The 20675-nt window shown below is 37.3% G+C and overlaps 2 protein-coding genes across 3 annotated transcripts in view; one reads left to right on the plus strand and one right to left on the minus strand.

Annotated features, from left to right (window-relative positions):
* The first annotated feature begins 1532 nt into the window (after positions 1-1532).
* Positions 1533-20675, plus strand: part of sh3tc1 (SH3 domain and tetratricopeptide repeats 1) — a 28913-nt gene continuing 9770 nt past the window's right edge. The window contains exons 1-12 of one of the 2 annotated variants that reach the window (XM_084107799.1): positions 1533-2034; positions 2799-2864; positions 7673-7803; positions 7888-7993; positions 8369-8509; positions 8661-8859; positions 8955-9031; positions 9857-10052; positions 10384-10514; positions 15490-15522; positions 15944-16851; positions 17632-18391. In XM_084107799.1, the coding sequence (XP_083963925.1) occupies positions 1890-2034; positions 2799-2864; positions 7673-7803; positions 7888-7993; positions 8369-8509; positions 8661-8859; positions 8955-9031; positions 9857-10052; positions 10384-10514; positions 15490-15522; positions 15944-16851; positions 17632-18391 (2893 nt within the window). In that variant the 5' untranslated portion in view covers positions 1533-1889. The remainder of the gene's footprint in view (positions 2035-2798; positions 2865-7672; positions 7804-7887; positions 7994-8368; positions 8510-8660; positions 8860-8954; positions 9032-9856; positions 10053-10383; positions 10515-15489; positions 15523-15943; positions 16852-17631; positions 18392-20675) is intronic. The other variant, XM_084107800.1, reaches the window with a different exon arrangement.
* LOC311078797 (gametocyte-specific factor 1) lies at positions 10448-15345 on the minus strand. Its single transcript, XM_084107801.1, has 7 exons — positions 15293-15345; positions 14996-15104; positions 14785-14882; positions 12832-12958; positions 12624-12707; positions 12298-12367; positions 10448-11015 (listed from the first exon to the last, which is right to left on the minus strand). Exons 2-7 carry the CDS (start codon positions 15072-15074, stop codon positions 10928-10930), a joined length of 546 nt encoding a protein of 181 aa, XP_083963927.1. The 5' UTR covers positions 15075-15104; positions 15293-15345; the 3' UTR covers positions 10448-10927.

The raw sequence follows: 20675 nt of genomic DNA on the forward strand, positions 1-20675 counted from the left end.
GTAAATGACTGAATGTCCCTCCAAAACACTCTTTCCCACTGTCACCCTTACACGGAAGACACCGGCTGAAGTGCTCCAGAAAGTGCTCTATTACCTCATTTCTAAACATCTCTTCTCAAGGGGGATCTTTTTTCAGCATCTTTGATAAGTAAATTAGATATATGTATTCACAAATCAACTTTGTCTAACATAGTTTCACAGTAAATTGAGAAAATATCAATGTTTCCATATGGCAAAGCTACACCACTATGGAAAAATAGGTAGGCTATGCTGCCACATGGCCACGCTGTACCATAGTGAATTGCAATAATGTATTTCCCCACTGGGATTTTTTATAAATATAGCTTTAACAATATGATTGCAGTTATTTATTTATTTGAAGTGTTTATTGTAGTATAGCTGTATTTATGTATAAATAACTAAATTATTTCTTCTTTTCATAAAATGAATACAGCAATATTTTACGGAAAGGGCAATAGGAAGAGTGCAGAGTTAGCTCTTTCATGTGATGAGAGTGAGATAGGGAATGATAGGGATTAAATGATAGGGATCTACTTATTTTTGGCTTGCATGAGTTCCAAGTATATAAATATATCAATTTCTAAAAGAAATGTGCATTTAAAAAGAAAATCATAATTTTATAGAAAAACTACTTTTCCATTGTGGTACAGCGTTGCCATATAGCAATGTTTTCCTTGTAGTGCGGAGAAAAGTAACAATTACCACTAGACAATCTGAATAACAAACGTTTGATTTGGATTATCACTGATTATCTGAATAATGACACGGAGAAACGTCAAACCCTATTGAATTTAAAATATATAGTGATTAGTTAAAATAAAAAGAAAATCTGACATTACATATAAACAAAGGACTGATTAATAATAATTGGCATTTCTACATTTGACTTGTTTTTTTGTTGTTTTTCAAAGAATACCCTCCTCGTTTAAAGGCAGCTGCACAGACCAAAAATAAAAAACTACCATTTGAGGATTTTTACACTTAATTGGCAGACTTTTTACAAACTGACACTGCATTGAAGGTGCATTTTATCAGTTAATGCATGTTCAGTTCTGGGAATCAAACCCATGATCTTGTTAGCACCATTCTAGACTGTTAGAGCTTGGAAAACACGCAGAAGTAGTGCTTTTCCACACTTCTTCTGTTTAAAGTGCTTTTTTAATGCTTTTTTAAAGGGTTTACATAATAATCTGGAAAAGAGAAAATATCCAGTGAGCAGCAGTTCTGTGATGAAAATGCCTTGTTGATGCCAGAGGAGAATGGCCAGACTGGTTTGAGCTGATTCAAAGGCAAAGTAACACTGCTATCTAAACTTTTTGTCAGGATTTTTGGTGAATTGTATTGAATCCATTAAAAAGTAGCCTACAATTAAAGGGTTTTAAAACTCCCCATTCCAGGCAACCAGAGAGGAAAGGAAAATGCTGACACTCTTCCTCTGAAGTCTTTTGAGTTCATCCAAATTCACAGAGACACACCTACAAGTTTACACTCATAATACGGACCCCCAGCGATACTTTGCTTCTTTCAACTGATTGTTTACTCAGTATGTGATTATTAACTTTTGCTAAAACGTGTGCGTGTCAAGGTCACATTTATTTTTAAAAACTTACTAAAGCCAAAATCACATAACACACCTCCGACAGGCGTGAGATGGACTTGTTGCCTCTGTTTTCAAGACGTTTTTCGGGACGTTCGCTGTCTCTACACCTTCACCGTTAAGAAGGACAACAGGAGTCACTCACAGCAGTCTTGTAATGATGTAACACGCTCTTAAAATCAGTTCTGCCACCTGTGCGCTTTTATATGGTATCAGTGCGTTGAGCGCGTGACCGAGAGCAGAGCGCGCAGTCATTCGGAACTCTGACGGGATGTCAGCCGCTGCTCGTAGAAACTCGTCCAAAACCGGGAACGACGTGGGGTCCGATCCGGACAGAATTCGGACGATACGTAGAGAGCTGTCGAATGAGTACACACACAATGCACGGGATAGTATTATGGAGTCTTCATTTAAAGGTAGGGGCTCGAGCAGCACGACCACCATGATAAAGAATTAAACGAGAAAACCAAAACAAATTCTTAACAAATTTGTAATACATTCCTATATTACATTCTTATATTGTATCATACATACATGGATGTTTTTTTAAAAAACTGTTTCTGCTTTAGTTTGGTTTAAAGCAGATGTTGCTTTCAAAGTGCTATTCAATGACTTCTAACTGTGGTGTTTCCTAAGGTGTTTCTCTCTCTCTCTCTCTCTCTCTCTCTCTTAAAATGCTTCAAACAAAACATGTTACCTCATGAATATTGTTTTAATTAGTAATCATCATTTCACTAATATTGTCTGTGTCCTTCATTTCATGCTCCATCCTGTTAGTCTTTTGTAAAATAGGCTACCTGTAACTAATCCAGGAAGTGACATCAACATTTTTGGTGGGAAAGCAACAGCACAAACACAAAATTACCAAATTACTTTATAGATTGTGTGATGTTTTGTGGTAATAAAACATCAGATATCATAATTAGTTGTCATGCATGTTACCTCCATATCCCTAAATAAGCCATGGCTAACATAAGTTATTTATTTCCATCCTGATAGTTTCCTGTATACATAATTAGGTTAAAGTTTAAATGTAGACTTCACCACAGTATTTCTGAAAGCCGGATGAAGGCCTATAAAAAAAAAAAAATCCTTAACACGCTTATAGTGAATAAGGAACAGAAATGATCCACATCATTGTAAGGGCCAAGATTAAGGGAGTGTGCAAATTTCTTTTCAGATTATAAGACGTCAAGAGGAAGTGTCAAAGGAACTTCAGGAGCTTCTGATGATAATATACCAACAGGTAACTCCACTTCTCCATATACAATATGGGGTTCCTTTTTAAAGGCACACTATGCAGTTTCTGTTTTTCTCAAACGGCGACCCCTGTCGCTGTGGAGTACTTGTGTTTAACGTTACAGTCGTAAATACCACTCACGCAGAGCCGTCTCTGCACTCTTCCCACCAGTGGGGATTTCTTTAAGACTGCAAGGGAAGCTCGGCTTCCCCTATAATGTCAAAAAAATTAATGGTCAAATATGTACTATTGTGTTAACATTTTATTAACTAAAAATGCGTAAGAACACGTTCATCTCAAAGACAAGTTCGTTCAGAATCAGCTGCATATAGCAGGTCGGCTGACTCGATTCTCATACATTCCCGTAGCGTCACAGTGCATTTCCCTGTTGAAGCCCAGCGTCCATTGACTTCAATGGGGCTGCTTCGAACAGTTTTTTTCAGTGCTTCGAAACTAGACGGTCATTGGATAAATGCTGCGATTATGTCCCGCCCACGGACGCTCAGCGTCTCTGGGGGTGAATGAGAAGTGGGCTGGCCTGGACGCTGGGCTTCTGCGTGATGATTGGAGGGTCTGTCGAAAGGCTGCGTCTCCTTTTGATTGACAGCGATTTCATTCAATAAAAAGTCGCTGATGTTGAAGCTGTTCGAGCTCAGTCCCATCGCAGATTTTTCAAAGACAAACTGCTGCAACCTATTTCTTGGTATTTGCTTGTCGAAATTGCTAGCCAATTTTCATAATACATTTCACACAATTATACATTTATATCTTTATTATATTATAACTTATATTTTTTATATTATTATTAGTAATAATTAAAAAAAAAAAATTATTAAAATAATTAAAAAAATATTAGTAGTAGTAGTATTATTATACTTTATTATATTATTATTTATACCTTTATTATATTATTACATTTATACAATTATATTTAACTCTGCTGGCCATTGAGAGGACACTGGTCAAGTTAATGGAAAAGATGCCTAGTTAGTACGACGGTCACAGAGCATTTTCTTGAAAAGGAACGTAGGGCAGAATTTACGTATAAATAAATGGACAATTTTTATGATGTAGGCCAAAAATGAGCTTCCCCTCTTTGAAAGACCAGCAGCCGCCACTGCTTCCCACCGTGCTTTCTTCGTTTTCTTCGTCGACTCTGCCATGATTCACGTCTAAAATGCATGCTAGTGTCTTCCATAGAGGCTGCTTGGATCACCTACACTCACCTAAAGGATTATTAGGAACACCTGTTCAATTTCTCATTAATGCAATTATCTTATCAACCAATCACATGGCAGTTGCTTCAATGCATTTAGGGGTGTGGTCCTGGTCAAGACAATCTCCTGAACTCCAAACTGAATGTCAGAATGGGAAAGAAAGGTGATTTAAGCAATTTTGAGCGTGGCATGGTTGTTGGTGCCAGACGGGCCGATCTGAGTATTTCACAATCTGCTCAGTTACTGGGATTTACACGCACAACCATTTCTAGGGTTTACAATGAATGGTGTGAAAAGGGAAAAACATCCAGTATGCGGCAGTCCTGTGGGCGAAAATGCCTTGTTGATGCTAGAGGTCAGAGGAGAATGGGCCGACTGATTCAAGCTGATAGAAGAGCAACTTTGACTGAAATAACCACTCGTTACAACCGAGGTATGCAGCAAAGCATTTGTGAAGCCACAACACGCACAACCTTGAGGCGGATGGGCTACAACAGCAGAAGACCCCACCGGGTACCACTCATCTCCACTACAAATAGGAAAAAGAGGCTACAATTTGCACGAGCTCACCAAAATTGGACAGTTGAAGACTGGAAAAATGTTGCCTGGTCTGATGAGTCTCGATTTCTGTTGAGACATTCAGATGGTAGAGTCAGAATTTGGTGTAAACAGAATGAGAACATGGATCCATCATGCCTTGTTACCACTGTGCAGGCTGGTGGTGGTGGTGTAATGGTGTGGGGGATGTTTTCTTGGCACACTTTAGGCCCCTTAGTGCCAATTGGGCATTGTTTAAATGCCACGGCCTACCTGAGCATTGTTTCTGACCATGTCCATCCCTTTATGACCACCATGTACCCATCCTCTGATGGCTACTTCCAGCAGGATAATGCACCATGTCACAAAGCTTGAATCATTTCAAATTGGTTTCTTGAACATGACAATGAGTTCACTGTACTAAAATGGCCCCCACAGTCACCAGATCTCAACCCAATAGAGCATCTTTGGGATGTGGTGGAACGGGAGCTTCGTGCCCTGGATGTGCATTCCACAAATCTCCATCAACTGCAAGATGCTATCCTATCAATATGGGCCAACATTTCTAAAGAATGCTTTCAGCACCTTGTTGAATCAATGCCACGTAGAATTAAGGCAGTTCTGAAGGCGAAAGGGGGTCAAACACAGTATTAGTATGGTGTTCCTAATAATCCTTTAGGTGAGTGTATGTTGTTGATGTATGTGACGTCGGCGCCGTAAAGCAAGCCGTGATTCTCGCGAGATTTGGCGGGGCGCCACCTCTCAAACTTGCATTGCTGGTTTTGCCAGCGGTGTCCTCAACACTCAATTTAGTACAACATATAATATCCAAAGGCAGGTTATTCCAGAGGCGGGGTGCAGCAACTGAAAAGGCACGATCCCCTTTGGACTTTAGACGAGATTTAGGGATCTTTAAAAATCTTTACTATGTGGATAAAGTGCAGAGTTTGGCAGTGATCTGTCACTGTACTCTGATACACGTTAAATGTACTCATCCTCATGTCGTCCCAAACCTGTATGACTTACTGGAACATAAAGGAAGATATTATTCAGAAGAATTGGTAACCAAACCCTTTTGCTGATCTTTGACCTCCATTACAGACACTGAGGCTGCGTGCGAAATCGAAATATAGGTGGTATACTTTTGAATAGGGGAGTGTTGTAACACGGGGTCAGTTTGACATGTCAGAAAAGAGCTATGGTGATGTCATCAATATCATACACTCGCATCACCTTTTTGAGCTCACAGAAGTGGCATGTTACTGTGAGCTACATTGTACATTTTTATGACCAAAAAGTAAAATAATTTGTATCAAGATAAAAAAAAAAAATTGCCTAGCAATCATAGAATTGTAGATACAGTTATTTGACTTGCATAATCTAGCTGTTTCTCTAGTTTAATTTGTTGCTTTACATTCATGCTAACTTCAAACCCACATGCTAAAAACGTTAGCTTCGTTGTGGCTGTTAGGGGTGGGGATAGTTGTAACAGTTAATTAAAAAATGTAATATGATGATTCCAGTTAGAAATCACATCCCCTTGGTAAGACAAAATCATATGAGTTTTTTGTTGCGCACTGAGGGATTTATGAAGTAAATATGTTTCCATCATAGTTTATGCACGTCTTCTTATCGGATAAAACATTATCCGCCCCAATTGAGCACATACGATTTTATTTGTGTACATTTGTAGAATTTATGCATTTGTATGAATCTCTGCGTTTCTATCCAGCGTTTTTATATGATATCCCAAGATTCACCTAAAATAGGTGGATGGCAACATACTGAACTGTCATGTGACAGGAATAGAGTACAAACACAAATGGCAATTGTTTTTTTGCTATATTTAAAGTCCTTAAAGAAATACAATACAATGTTTTTTGTTACTTTAAATTGCTCACTTTATTCAAAACTGATTATTCTTTGTTCTTCAATAACATTCTTGCATATATTTAGATTGTGTGGATCTTGTTTCAGCAAATCAGTTCTCACTGTTACATCTATCCCCAGCTAGTGTCACAACCTCAGTGTGTGGGGTAGGTTGTAACAACAGAACTCACATAACCTGTGATTGTGTTGTACATGTCCAACTGTATATATGTAGCTGACAAATGTGGCTACCATGTATCAAATTTTGAGAGATCTAGCACAAACAACCACTGAGTTACCGATGCTCAAACAAAAGGTGTTACTTTCATCCCCGGTCTCACCCGATAATTACTTTGCGACCACTAAAAAGTATGTTTAGTATGAATGTGTGTTTTGTGAATGTAATACAGATGTACTACATTTGCCATGTTGTCATTGTCATGTGATCAGAGTCGGTTGCGTTGCTTCACTGCCATTCCCAAATTCTCTCCCTGTGGCCTCATGGGATGGTAAAGTGTCCATCGGATGCACACTTTTGAGTCTCGTTAGAAGTAGCAAGTCAACCGCAATCTTTTCTGTTTTGGAAATGCTGTTAATTTGGACATTCAACTCTTTCACACACTGTTATTCGCCTGCTAGTAGGGAAATATGCGATTTCGCACACGCAGCCTGAGACATTCCTCAAAATAACTGTTTATGTTTCACAGAAGAAAGGATGGATAAATGATGACAGAATTTGAATTGTTTGGTAATCTATCCATATAATTGAACTCTGATCTGCTCTGGTGACACTCCAAAAAAAAGTAACTTTTAGAGATCATACCTTGGACTTTAAAAAGCCCATTGACTGTCACTTATTAACCCTCTCTGTTAAACACAGCAGTGAAACATCACATGACTATGGTAAAATTCAAAATCTAAACTGTGGATTGAACCATGAATATTGCTCTAGAAATGAATGTTTTTTATTATTATAACTGACTATAGTAGAACTATACCTGGAATTTACAGCAGTATAAAGGCCAGATTGGTTTATGTCACCTTATATTAACTGACTATCCTCCTTACATCACCAGCTAAATCATTTGTCCATACACATTTACTAGAGCTGACTGAAATGTTTTCCATATGGAGGCTGATCTGTTAGTGTTGGATGCAGTGGTAGATAATGTTGCATGTTTCCTGTTGCAGTGTTGGCTATGCAGCTGGCTTTGGTGGAGGGGCCCGACGGACTTCCTGCCGATGAGGGCACACAGGAAGTGCTCTGCAGGAAACTTTGTGTGCTGGAAGCTGACCTCTCAGGGGTCAAGACTTTAATCTCTGTATGGGCATCCCTATTTGGAATACATAAAATATTCAAAACCTTAAATAGATACATTTAACATACTGGTTTCCCTGTCTTGCAGGAACTGTCCGCTCACTTTGTATCCATCAACAGTGGGGAAAGGACTATATTTATCACTTTTAAAACCCTTGAAGAAATATGGAAGTTCAGCACATACCACAGAATGGGTCTGTTCTTATTTCAGTGTCTCGGATATACTGTTGTATCATACTGTTTTTATTAATAATGGCAGTTGTTGTCCATTCAAAGTTTGGAATTGAGATTTTTGAATGTCTTTTATGTTCTTGAAAGAAGTCTCTTATGCTTACCAAGGCTACATTTATTTGATCAAAAATACATTGAAAATGTAATATTTTGAAATATTATTTAAAAATCTATTTTAAAATGTGATTTATTCCTGCGATACTCATTACTCCAGTCTTCAGTGTCACACGATACTTTAGAAATCATTCAAAAAAATATTGATGACTGCAAACAAATGACCAGTAGTGGATATTAAAGCGAAATATCTCATGACGTACAACATTTGTAATTTCCACCAGGCTTCTTGGGTCAGTGTATGGAGAATCTTCTCATGGACCAGGAGTTCTGGTTAATCTCCCTTGATCAGCATTCAGGAATTGAGATCTCAATTAAAGAGGAGACACTAAATCTGATGTATAAAGGCTTCCTAATGCAAGAAGGTAATAAATATTGCTTATGAACACTATATTATGCTTAATATGAATAAGATTAAAGCTACCTTAGTATTTGATTACAGAAATGGATTGGCACATAGATGTATGAGTGAATTCCACTGTTATTTATAATAAAAATGTATTGTTTATTTTTGAGGGTCTTTCTTTGGATGCTGCACAGCAAATCAGATGTTTGATAGCTCTACGTCAGGTAGCGACCTTTATTTGGAGAAGGGGGATATCGCCCTGTTTGAGCCTCCATTCCTAGGGTCAGGGTGGTCAGTGCTTTCACTAGCAGATGGGTCTAGAGGAACCAAGCCAAAACCAGCTCTGGAGCCAGTCATACCCTTTCATGAGTACGTGTCACCTTATGAATTTCATTTGAACTTATTGTCATAAAATCAACAGAGCACCCAGAACTAAGAACAATGAATTTTCTTTACTTCCCAAGGTGGTTTCTAAAGTCCTGCCCAGAGACTGTATTAGTGGGTGGTGGAAAGGACACGTGTGACCTTCCATTACAGATTGGTGAGAAAACGTTTAAATAATTTTACATATACATTACTGTTCAAAATACTGGGGTCGGTATGCTTTTGAAAGAAGTCTTTTATGCGCACCAAAGCTGCATTTATTTGATCATAAATACAGTAAAACACTTATATTGTGAAATAATGTGGACTGTTTTTTATTCCAGTGATGGCAAAGCTGAATTTTCAATGTTGAAAACAGGAAACTGTGATCTTTTTTTTCAAGATTCAATGAAGAGAAAGTTCAAAAGAACAGCCTTCATTTGAGACATTCAATGTAAACGTCTTGACCGTCACTTCTGATCAATTTAATGCATCTTTTCAGAATAATAGTATTCATTTATTTTCATTTCGACAACTATCATAATAAATATACAAGATACTAAAGATAACTAAAAACTAAATGGCATATGATGTACAAGATTGGCAACTGAAAGTATTGAGGTTGGACATAAAATTAACAATATCACAAAATTGCATGGAACATGAAAATGCGACTTCAATATTTATAACAGCAACCTTATTTCTTACACATATGCACATTACATTTGTCACTTGCAATCCTTGAGGATTAAGAATAGCATAATTGTATAAGAATAGAAAGCAGAGCAAGAAATAATAATGATTAGAAAAAAATCCAAAGGCTCTACTCAGAGATTTATTCATGTAGAAGGTTGATATGTTACAGTCTATAACTCAATGGGATTTTTGAGACTTAAAACTGTAGATCTTTTCTTTTAGTAATTTAATTTTTTCATAATGCGGCATTGTCAGGCGGCAGTCCACTTAACTAACTCTACCCCAATTGTAACGATATCTCTCACAGCAGTAGGCGTCTGTGAGACCACAGAGGACTACGATGCCGAAGTACCAGATGAACTGAGTTTCCAGGCTGGTGAACGCATCATCATCCTGGGCCTGCTGGTGGCCTGTTTTGAATGGTTTATGGGAAAATCTGAGAAAACTGGGGATATCGGACTTGTCAAAACCAACCTGGTCAAAGCAACCGGTTCATTTTGTGAGTAAGTGCTTGTGTGATTTTATGAATATTTTAAGAAGTCTGACTTGGTAACACTTTATTTTGCAACTACAATGTCAACTAACACTCATTATAGCTGCATTATATATGAACATAACACTTTATTGTAATGCTCCCCCAACAAACATTCTACTGACTAAGTTACTTTGCAACTACTGTACGTCAACTTATTCTATTAACCAAACCCTAACACTTAACAGTCTACTAGTACTCTAATGAGAGTTAGTTGACATGAAGTTACAGTTACTTATAGTAGAATGTCTCAAATGTAACAGTTTAACTCACGATAACTTCATCTTGTGCTTACATCATAGATCATCTGACATTTTCTTGAAAGACGAGGACAGACAAATTATTACCTTGGATCAGGACAAAATTAAAGAGGAGACTATTTCTTTATTGAAGAAAATATGCCAGAGTGATGTTGGCACAAACTACAAACTTGGTAAGGCTCACAGGTTTTTGAATCTTAACATTAATAAATTAAGTTTTATTTGCTTTTACCACAGTATCTGCTCTCTGATAAGCATTTGTCAAGGAAAAAAAGGATGGCATTCCTAAGAGACCACAGAGGCAGAATTACAGGCACAAACAAAGCAACTATGACAACACAAAACACGTCTAAACTAAACTCTTGTAAATATCCTGGTCGTAAGCTTTTCTTTTGTGTGGTGTAAACAGAACCTAAACCACCTCTATTGTTCCTTTGGGAAACTGAACTAAAGATTAGGAAACTAATTTATCACTGTAAGAACTAGTGGCCTATACAATAAAATGCCAAAACAAGCAACCAACACTATCAGTATTCATTGTAAAATGAAAAATAGTAGTCTTGACATGGTGGATGTATTAAAAAGCTCAAAAATCAGTACAGCTGCTCGTCCAGGGAAGAATTCGTGGCGCCCTGAGACCAGAAATCGCATTTCTGGAAATGCAGTTGTTCTCCCTATTATAAAGAGAGTTCAGCAGTTCATGATTCTGTGGTTTTGCTGTAATGTTCAACCAATCTGATCAAAATGATGGTCTATTACCAACTACATTAACCAGAAGTCTAAATGCCATTGCATATTACAGTGGTTCCCAAACCTGGTCCTGGAGTAACGCCAACACTGCACATTTTTAACGTCGGTCTAATCTGACAAACACTTTTATCTGACCAGGGTTAGGAACCACTGGCATATGATTCAAACTGCTCACTGGAGGTCGCATTTGTCGGCCACATATGTCATTGAAGCTGCCTCATTTCAGTAAAGAAACCATTACATGCAAAGTCATTAAGAAATTACAACTATTTATGCTTCACAAATAATTATAAAGCAAACAAATGTTTCGAACAGATTAAAGTCTCAAGTAAGACTGTAACTTTTCAATGCATTAACTAACATTAACAATGAGCTGTTACAGAGGTTATTATTCTTTGTTAACGTTAGTTAATAAAAATAAAAACATTGTTAGTTCAGACATGTTACAGATGCTCATGTCCGTTAAAAAAATTGTTACTTTGATTTTAATAATGTGTTACTAACTGTTGAAATTAAGATTATAATTTTCATTGTCCGTTTATGTTAACTAATTAATTAACTGATTTGATGGAGCCTTATTGTAAAGTGTTACCGAAGAATAATAAAGAATCAGAACATTTTCGAATCAATATCTAGAGCATGTTGTAGCCTAATCCAGATTAAAAATTAAGTTTGAAAATAAATAGTCTATTAAGTCTTTAAGTATTTGGTGCTGTGATGAACACCATTGCGAATACAAAAATCTGAAAGGCTGTTTGAAACATTGCTCATCCATGTTGGGCTTTTTTGCGCACATGCCTCTTAGATGGAGCATACAGCTGTGTGGTGCATTTCACCCAGTTGATGGGAAAAGTATTCTTAAAATGCAGTAATTCATAATAAATAATTGTTCACGGTATTTTGAAGTGCCCACAATAACATTATTGTACGCTCATTATCGTGATATGCGTCTATGCAAAAGCAGCAGCTCTTCTGGCGCACACAGCGTCCGAATTTGCCGAATTTTCATTCACTCCCTCAAGTGAACTATATTAGTGGACTAATGTAAGGAATAGTGAATGAGGGTATAGGGGGTGAATTTGCACAACCCTGGTCTTCAGGATTACTAGAAACAGGCATGTTTACATACAGTTATAGGCAGCTGACTTTGTTCAAGGTTGGAGCTAAACTTTGCAGATAATGATTTGAGAACCCCTGCTCACTGACCTGTCCTGAGGAATCGATTTGGACACATCCCTGACAAAAGATGGCGCTGCGGTTGCATGCATGTCCACTTCTGTAAGACGCAGACATGATCAGATGTTAAAGTTTGTAATTACATCATAGGAACAAATCGTTGCACATTTTGTAACTTAAAAAATCTTTGTGAAGTTCTTTTGATTAAAGATTAAGAAGGCATGTGAATTAAAAAAAATAAAGATGTGCACGGATAAATCAATTACAATAAATACGGCAATAGTCCATAAAAAAAGTAGTAGTGTCAATTTTGATTTCATGGTGACTTTAACTCAGGATATGGGTCAGAGTATTACCTTCATCCCAGTCTTCATCACACACGGGTGCAGTCCAGGTGCTCAATGGGATTTGAAACTTGCTCTCAGTCTTCTCACTGGCCCCTTTTAACATTGCAAAGGAGACTGAGATCAGTTCAGTGTACAACTGAATGTCAGATTCATTATGCATGGGCTGTGTCTGCAGGAGTCCAATATTATGAAGCTGAAATGGTAAAACAGATCTTACCGTAGGTCTCCCTAATAGAGCATCGGTCCACACAGGTTAGGATGTGATGGGACAGCTCATCTTTTCTCATCAAGTGGCGTGCATTGAATGGACATGTCCATAATTCACTGATCAATTCAGGGTGATTCTACAAATAATATTAAGATCACAGACATCTATCAGCACTCAATACTTTTAGTTTTAACATCATGATGAAACAGAGGTAGTGACAGATCTTTTCTTCCATTTTGTGATGTGCATTTGACTAAAACAGATTATCGAAAAAGAAATATAGGACAGAACATTGGTTCTTTCCATCAGTTATTGATTAGATGGAGGCAGATCTGAATGCAAGCTTGCAGTCGATTGTAAAAAGGGGAGGGTTTAAGCAAACTAAATGATTGGAGAAGTCCAACATGTGTCAGAGAAGTCCGTGTTCACTCGAAGCTTTTGAAGTTTTGAGATTTTGATTAAACTTTTTTTTTTATGAAACATTAGAAGAGGTTAATTGTTCACAAGATCGATAATTGAATTTATAAAATAGATTTCATGCCAAATTTAAACATTATCAGTTATTGATTTTACATCAGCAACTAGATTTGCATATCAGTGTTTGCACTGCACCACATGAATATTGTTAAATACATAAATATTAAAGCTCAGAACTTTTTTGGTTCTAATCCATCATCTGACTAATGTCATTGAGTGCTAAAGATTCTCGAATTATACCTTTCATACAAGTAGACCATTTACATTTTGTGGGCCTACATCTGAACTATTAGCACTTTAAGTTTAAAAAAAAAAAAAAAAGAAAAAAAAAAAACTTTCAATTTAAAGGGATAGTTCACCCAAAAATTAAAATGATCCCATGATTTACTCACCCTCAAGCCATCCTAGGTGTATGACATTCTTCTTTCAGACGAATACAATTGGAGTTATATTAAAAAAAGTCCTGGCTCTTCCAAGCTTTATGATGGCAGTGAATGGCCGTTTCTGTTTTGAAGTTCATCAAAGTGCATCTGTCCATGATTAAAGTGCTCCACACGGCTCCAGGGGGTTAATAAAGGCCTTCTGAAGCGAAGCGATGAGTTAGTGTAAGAAAAATATCCATATTTAAAACTTATTTGACTAAAATAACTAGCTTCCGGCAGACGGCCGTACGCATCGATTTACGGTGAAAGAGTAAACCTTGACCTGACACATGACGCAATGACGAACGCAGAAGCGCAGAGGATAGAGCAAAACAAAACACCAGTCATGAATTAGAAGTCTAAAACGACAATTTTTAAAGAGAAATGTCGGAGGACATTCTGGCGTAGGTCGACTTGCGCAGGCCGTCTGCCGGAAGCTAGTTATTTTAGTTGATAAAAGTTTAAAATATGGATATTTTTCTTACACGAACACATCGCTTCTCTTCAGAAGGCCTTTATTAACCCCCCGGAGCTGTGCACTTTTATCATGGACTATGCACTTTGATGGATTTCAAAACAGAAACGGCCATTCACTGCCATTATAAAGCTTGGAAGAGCCAGGACATTTTTTCGATTTTACAAGTCTGATTGTATTTGTCTGAAAGAAGAATGTCATATACACCTAGGATGGCTTGAGGTTGAGGGTGAATAAATCATGTGGTAATTTTCATTTTTGGGTGAACTATGGACATTTGCTAGCTGAGTTAGCGGTGTTAAACAGATGCAAGAAATAAACAATAACAGGTTAGTTTATTAGGCTACATTGAAATCATTCATGTGTTAGATTTTAAATCGTTTTTTATTAATTTTTTTAATTAACTTAATTTAATTTAACTTAAATTTTTTACCTTAAAATTAAAAGTATACGGATTACAAAAATACACATCAAACCTACGCCTAAAATGGTCTAATGATATCTTATTCTTATTGCTGAACATTGTGGAGATGCATAAATAAGCGTTTGGCTGTACTGTAATGATTGTGGAGGTTTCTGCACACATGCCTTCCTGCATTTGATGAGGTGGTAGGGGAACCGGCAGGCCCGGATCAGATGATTTGGGTCATAGGGGCACAACAGCAGTTTGTCAGGGTTACAGAAATCTATGAAACAGGTAAAAATGAAGGCAATTGTAAATTAAAGATGTCACTGTGTGTGCGTGCGCATGTTATTGGCGCTTCATCTGCCGCGTGTCGTGTCTGCTCTGCGGTTTTACCTTGAGGTTCTTCCCATCGTGGAGCTGAAACAATCATCCCAGACTCGCTGCCTGCCTTCTTCTTGTGTGCCTTCGACATCTCTGCCACACTGTCCAGCTGTTTTCAATGCTAAAACACAACGTCATTATCACTAAAAGCAGACGCGTCCCACGGGGCTCATTGGAACAAAACTTTTGTACCCGTAGTGAGAAAATAATACTTTAGATTTTTCTTTTAAACCTTGTTGGTGGTTAATATTCACATACAAATTACACACAGAATCCATACAGCCAGGTTCACAATAGATTTGAACTTACAAAGACGTGTCGTTTTCTTCAGCCGTGCAATCAGTTCTAGAAACTAAGCACCTGAAGTGTTTAATTCAGCCACTTGAGGCGCTAAAGAGTAACGAAATGAAGTACAGTGACAGGAAATATGGCTTTAAATACCATTTAAATGTCCATTTCTCTCTTAATCTGTCCCCTTTAACAAATGTTTGCTTTACATACTACAGATCTGGCGAAAGAAATTTCGGGACCAGTTCAAAGTAAGTCCATCCATCCCATCCGTTTTTATTTAATTAAAGGGATAGTTCATAATTTTGTCATCATTTAGGCCTACTCACCCTCATGTTGTTCCAAATCTATTTGAGTTTCTTTCTTCTGTTGAATACAAAAGAAGATATTTTTAAGAATGTTGTTAACCAGAGTTGACTTCCATTGGATTTTTTCCCCTACTATGGAAGTCAATGGATGCCGTCAACTCTGTGGTTACCAAACTTCTTTAAAAATCTTTTTTTGTGTTCAACAGAAGAAACTCATACAGGTTTGAAACAACTTGGGGGTGAGGAAATGACAACATTTTCAGTTTTGGGTGAACTATCCCTTAAATATGGGCTAAACAAAATAATGATCTGTTTGTTTAATTTAATTTAAAAATATATTTATTATTTTATTCTTTGTCTTCAGACAAGACTCAAGAAGTGAACAATCTAAAACAGAAAGTCAACCACATTTTGAGTGAGGTCGGTGAGACTCAAAGAAAGGACAATTCATCAGTCAGCATCAAGCACCAGATAGAGATAGAAACTAATGATACAGAGGAATCCCGGGAAACCCCCCGTTTTTCTGTCTGCTCTGAGCAGGACAGCACCAGTCCAGATGGACATCACGCTCTCCTCTCATTCTTGAGCAGTCGTGACCACCAGCCTGAGTTCATGCTCCTGTACAGCGCTTACCCAGAATTCCTCATCTCACATTTCGAGGGTCACTCTGATGAGGAGGATATAGTGGCGTATTTAGGCGTAGCCCGAGAATTGGCACGAAAGAAGCACGTCTGGTGGGCGCAGAGCCGAATCTGTTTTCTTCTCGGACAGCTTTGTGCAGGGAGGTCAAAGTTCTCTCAAGCTCGGGTTTATTATGAGGAGGCCTTGAATGTACCCAGGGATTGTTTCACAGACATGTTTCTGCTTTCCGCCATTTACTCCAACCTGGCACTCATCTACCTAACACAGAAGAACCATGACAAATTTTTCATTTTGTCAGAGCGCTTGTCTGCTTTATTGATGGCTGTCCCTGATTGTTTGTTTGGCTGTGAGGACCCTGAGGTATTGAAGTATGTACTAAAAAAGGCCATCCTGGCCAAGAATCAGCCTGCCGAGGCCCGAGCCTGCTTCATCCTGGCAAAGCTCCACCTGAAGCTTAAAGACACCATGAGTGCAATCCCGTTCATCGAAAGGCTTTTGATCCTTGCTGACGATGTTCCTGAAGCATGTGATGAGACAGTGAGCCATGTTTTCCTGGTGTTAGCACGACTCTACAGCGACCAGAGTCTGCCACGTTTGGCTGAAAGCTGCGCACGGCGAGCATCACTTCAGGTCAGTGCTACTTGATAGTGTTTTCAGAGAGGACTCTAAATATATATTATTGAATGTATATATATTTATTAAATATATATATTTAAATTAATATATATATATATATATATATATATATATATATATATATATATATATATATATATATATATATATATATATATATATATAATTAAATTAAATCCAAAGCTAATTAATTAATAATTAAATAAAAGTTTATTCAATTGAAAAATTAATTTAAATAAAAATAAATAAGTAAATAAATCAAATTAAATTAAATACATTAATTTGTGCATTTATCCGATCACAGGTAGGAGCCATCATGTCACAGAGAAAAATTAATTTAAATTTAAAAATTAATAAAAATTAATTTAAATAAAAAAATAACAAATTATTACATTTTATTTAATTAAATTAAATAATTAAACAAATGTTGATTAATACAATTATTAAAGTTTATTTAATAAATTAACATTTAATTAAATAATAATAAATATAAATAATAAATTAATAATAAAATTCATTGATTTGTACATTAATCCATTCTCTTTCACAGGTAGAAGGCACCATTTCACAGTGTAAATTAAAACTGAATAAAAAAGAATTTAATATAACAAAAAAAATGTAAAACATGTTATTAAATTGAATTAAATAGTTAATTAATTAATACAACAAAAAGTGCATTAAAATAATTGGAGTATAAATTAATGAATAAAAAAATGTAATCAATTAATCAAATTAAATAAATTGATTTGTGCATTTATCCATTCTCTTTCACAGGTAGGAGCCACCGCTTCACACTGTCTTTGTGGTGTCTCTCTGTTGATGGAAAACGCATCAGAGCTGTATGGGGTGGACATCCCAACACAAGTGGCTCCATACCTGACCCGTGCCGCTGCTTTAGTGTCCCCTGGCCAGGAGCCTGCGCTGGGTCATGTCCACGCTCTGTGTTTGTCCTGGCTCTTCCATAGACACAGCATGCCCGATAGAGCTGTTCGCTACATGCTAACCGTCCTCGACCACAGCAGCATGTCCGGCGTTGGCCAGTCAGACACTACTGCTGCTCTCATTTGGATGGCGTGGCTTTACATCTGCAACCAGCAACCCGGCACCGCTCTGGAAGTGCTGGATGCTGTCCTGTCATCACTCCCAGAGCACTGTACAACACACCTGGAAGGTGTGGTTTACAACATGCGGGCCATTTCATACAGACATTCAGCGGACATCCGACAGGCAGATGAGAGTTACCAGGCTGCAATCGAGATATGCGAGGAGTTTGAGGACAGACACAACTGGGCCATAGCGTTGGCCAACTGTGGATTCATGTGTTTGCAAATCAAGGCAAAAAGATTGGCAGGAGAATACCTCACTCAATCAGTGGAGCTGTTCTCTGAGCTTGAGGATGAAGGGCATGAACTCAGTTTTATTTCAGTGCTTCTTGAGTTAGGGACACACCTTATTTCCCAGGGAAAACATGAGAATGGGAAGATCTACTACGAATGGGCCCTGCTGACCGCCATGTACATCGATCACATGGATAGTAAGTGTTTATCATAGCTGTATTAGTGTAAGTGAAACCTAAGGACATCTAAAACATCCTGACGTAATAATTTCTCCATAGTGAGATATTAGAGTTGAATTTTTGTTTCTGATTGTACAGTATTTAAAGTCAACATGAAATCACAACCTATTCTATTTACTCTCTTAAAGCAATAGGCTAGATCACCCAGAAAATTCTCTAATCATTTACACACCTAAATCACACACATTACACACATTCATTAATCTTCAAAGCACAAATGAAGATGTTTTTAATGAAACCTAAAAGAATGTCCATTCCATCTGAACTTTGATGCATAAAAAAGTTCATAAAGACTTTGTAAATGTAATCCATATGATTCAAATGATTCAATTAATTCAAGTCTTCTGAAAAGACACAATGACTTTATGATGAACAGATGTAATATGTGACCCTGAGATTTATACATTATCTGAAAGCTGAAAGCTTTCCATTGATGTATGGTTTGTTAGAATAGGACAATATTTGGCCGAGATACAACTATTTCTAAATCTGGAATCTGAGGGTGCAAAAAATTTGAAACATTGAGAAAATTGTATGTTCGCAATTGTGCTGCATTCACTCACAAAAATAAATGTTTTATATATTTACGGTAGGATATTTACAAAATATCTTCATGGAACATGATCTTTACTTAATATCCTAATGATTTTTGACATAAAAGAAAAATCTATAATTATGACCCATGCAATGTATTGTTGGCTATTGCCACAAATATACCCGTGCTACTTGTGACTGGTTTTGTGATCCAGGATTACATATAAACATTGATCAACGCACATACATAAAGCACATCATATGGTCAACAGAAGCTCAATTGTACTTGCTTGATGTGCGAGAATAAACCTTATTGGTTCTTATGGTAGCTCCAAAATGCTTGCGTCCCACACCTCATTGGTTCTTGCACGTCAAGCAAGCACGTTTGAGCTGCTGTTCGCCATATCCACCTTATTCCTACGCCCCATGATGCTTTGCGCGAATTATGGGTGTAACTTCCGTTAAGCTGTAAACAATCAGTGAAACGCTCACTCTATGAACGCAGTACGTAAAAAAAAAAAAGTGTCACAATGAGATGACATTATTCTACTCACCCTTCAACCATCGAACATTAAAAGGAAATTTAAAAGTGTAAAAGCATCAACAAGGTATTTCAACAGATCAAAAAACCCCAAAAGTGCGAGTCTCTGGTTAATCACTGTAGTAATATATATCTGTATTATGTAACTTATGTTGCCTTAATCAAAAATGTTCATTAACTTCAGCATTACGTGATACTATTTCAAAGTGATTTCCGTCATTTTGACTGATAATAAATTGCATTTACCTGTGAAAACAAACCTGGAAAGAGACGTGAGGATTTGAGGAGAATAACGAGAGATTCTTCGTGCATTCCAGTGAATTATTAATGGAATATATATCGTAAATTAAGTTCGGGAGAACAGATCACAAATGTGCAGTATATGTTGTCCTTTTTCATACTTTTACAGCGGATTGCAAAGGGAAAAAATTAATCACGAGGAAAATAAAGCAGCGACTGAAAAGAGCTCTTGCCATAGATATTCTTGTTATAACGTGTCACGTTAAAATACCAAGTATAACCTTATGCTCATGATGTTTGAAAATAAATCATGAAGGAAAATTGACAGCTCCTCCAGTCAAACTGACGGATCAGCTTTATTTGTAGGGCAACCTTATGATTTGAAATGATTCGTTTCAGCCTTTTTGAATGGAAGTTCCCCAAACCGGAAGTGCCACCCATGATTCAAAACGCAGTAAGGTCGTCAGGAATAAGGTGGATATGATATTGTGTCTCTTGGATTAAAGTCTTGGATTATGTCTGCTAGATTCATATGGATTATATTTTTCATACATTTATTTTACCAACTTTTTGAAGAGTCAGTGTTTTGATGTTATGGACTTACAGTAGAGGGACAGAAATCTCTCAGGTTTAATTAAAAGAATCTTCATGTGTTTTTTTTAAAGCGACATGTGAAGGCTGAGTATGGTAACCAATATTTGTAATTTGTCCTCTGCATTTAACCCATCCAAGTTAGCACACACACATTAGGAGTAGTGAGTACACACACACTGCAGACCTCTGAACCAATAGGCAGCCATTTTGCTGTGGCGCCCGATTGGGGATTAGGTGCTTTGCTCAAGGGCACCTCAGTCATTTCCTGCCGGAATTGAGAATCGAACCCGCAACCTTCGGGTTACCAGTCTGACTCTCTAACCATTAGGCCAC

This window comes from Abramis brama, assembly GCF_963993115.1.
Source record: "Abramis brama genome assembly, chromosome: 3".
Taxonomy (NCBI): Eukaryota; Metazoa; Chordata; class Actinopteri; order Cypriniformes; family Leuciscidae; genus Abramis; species Abramis brama.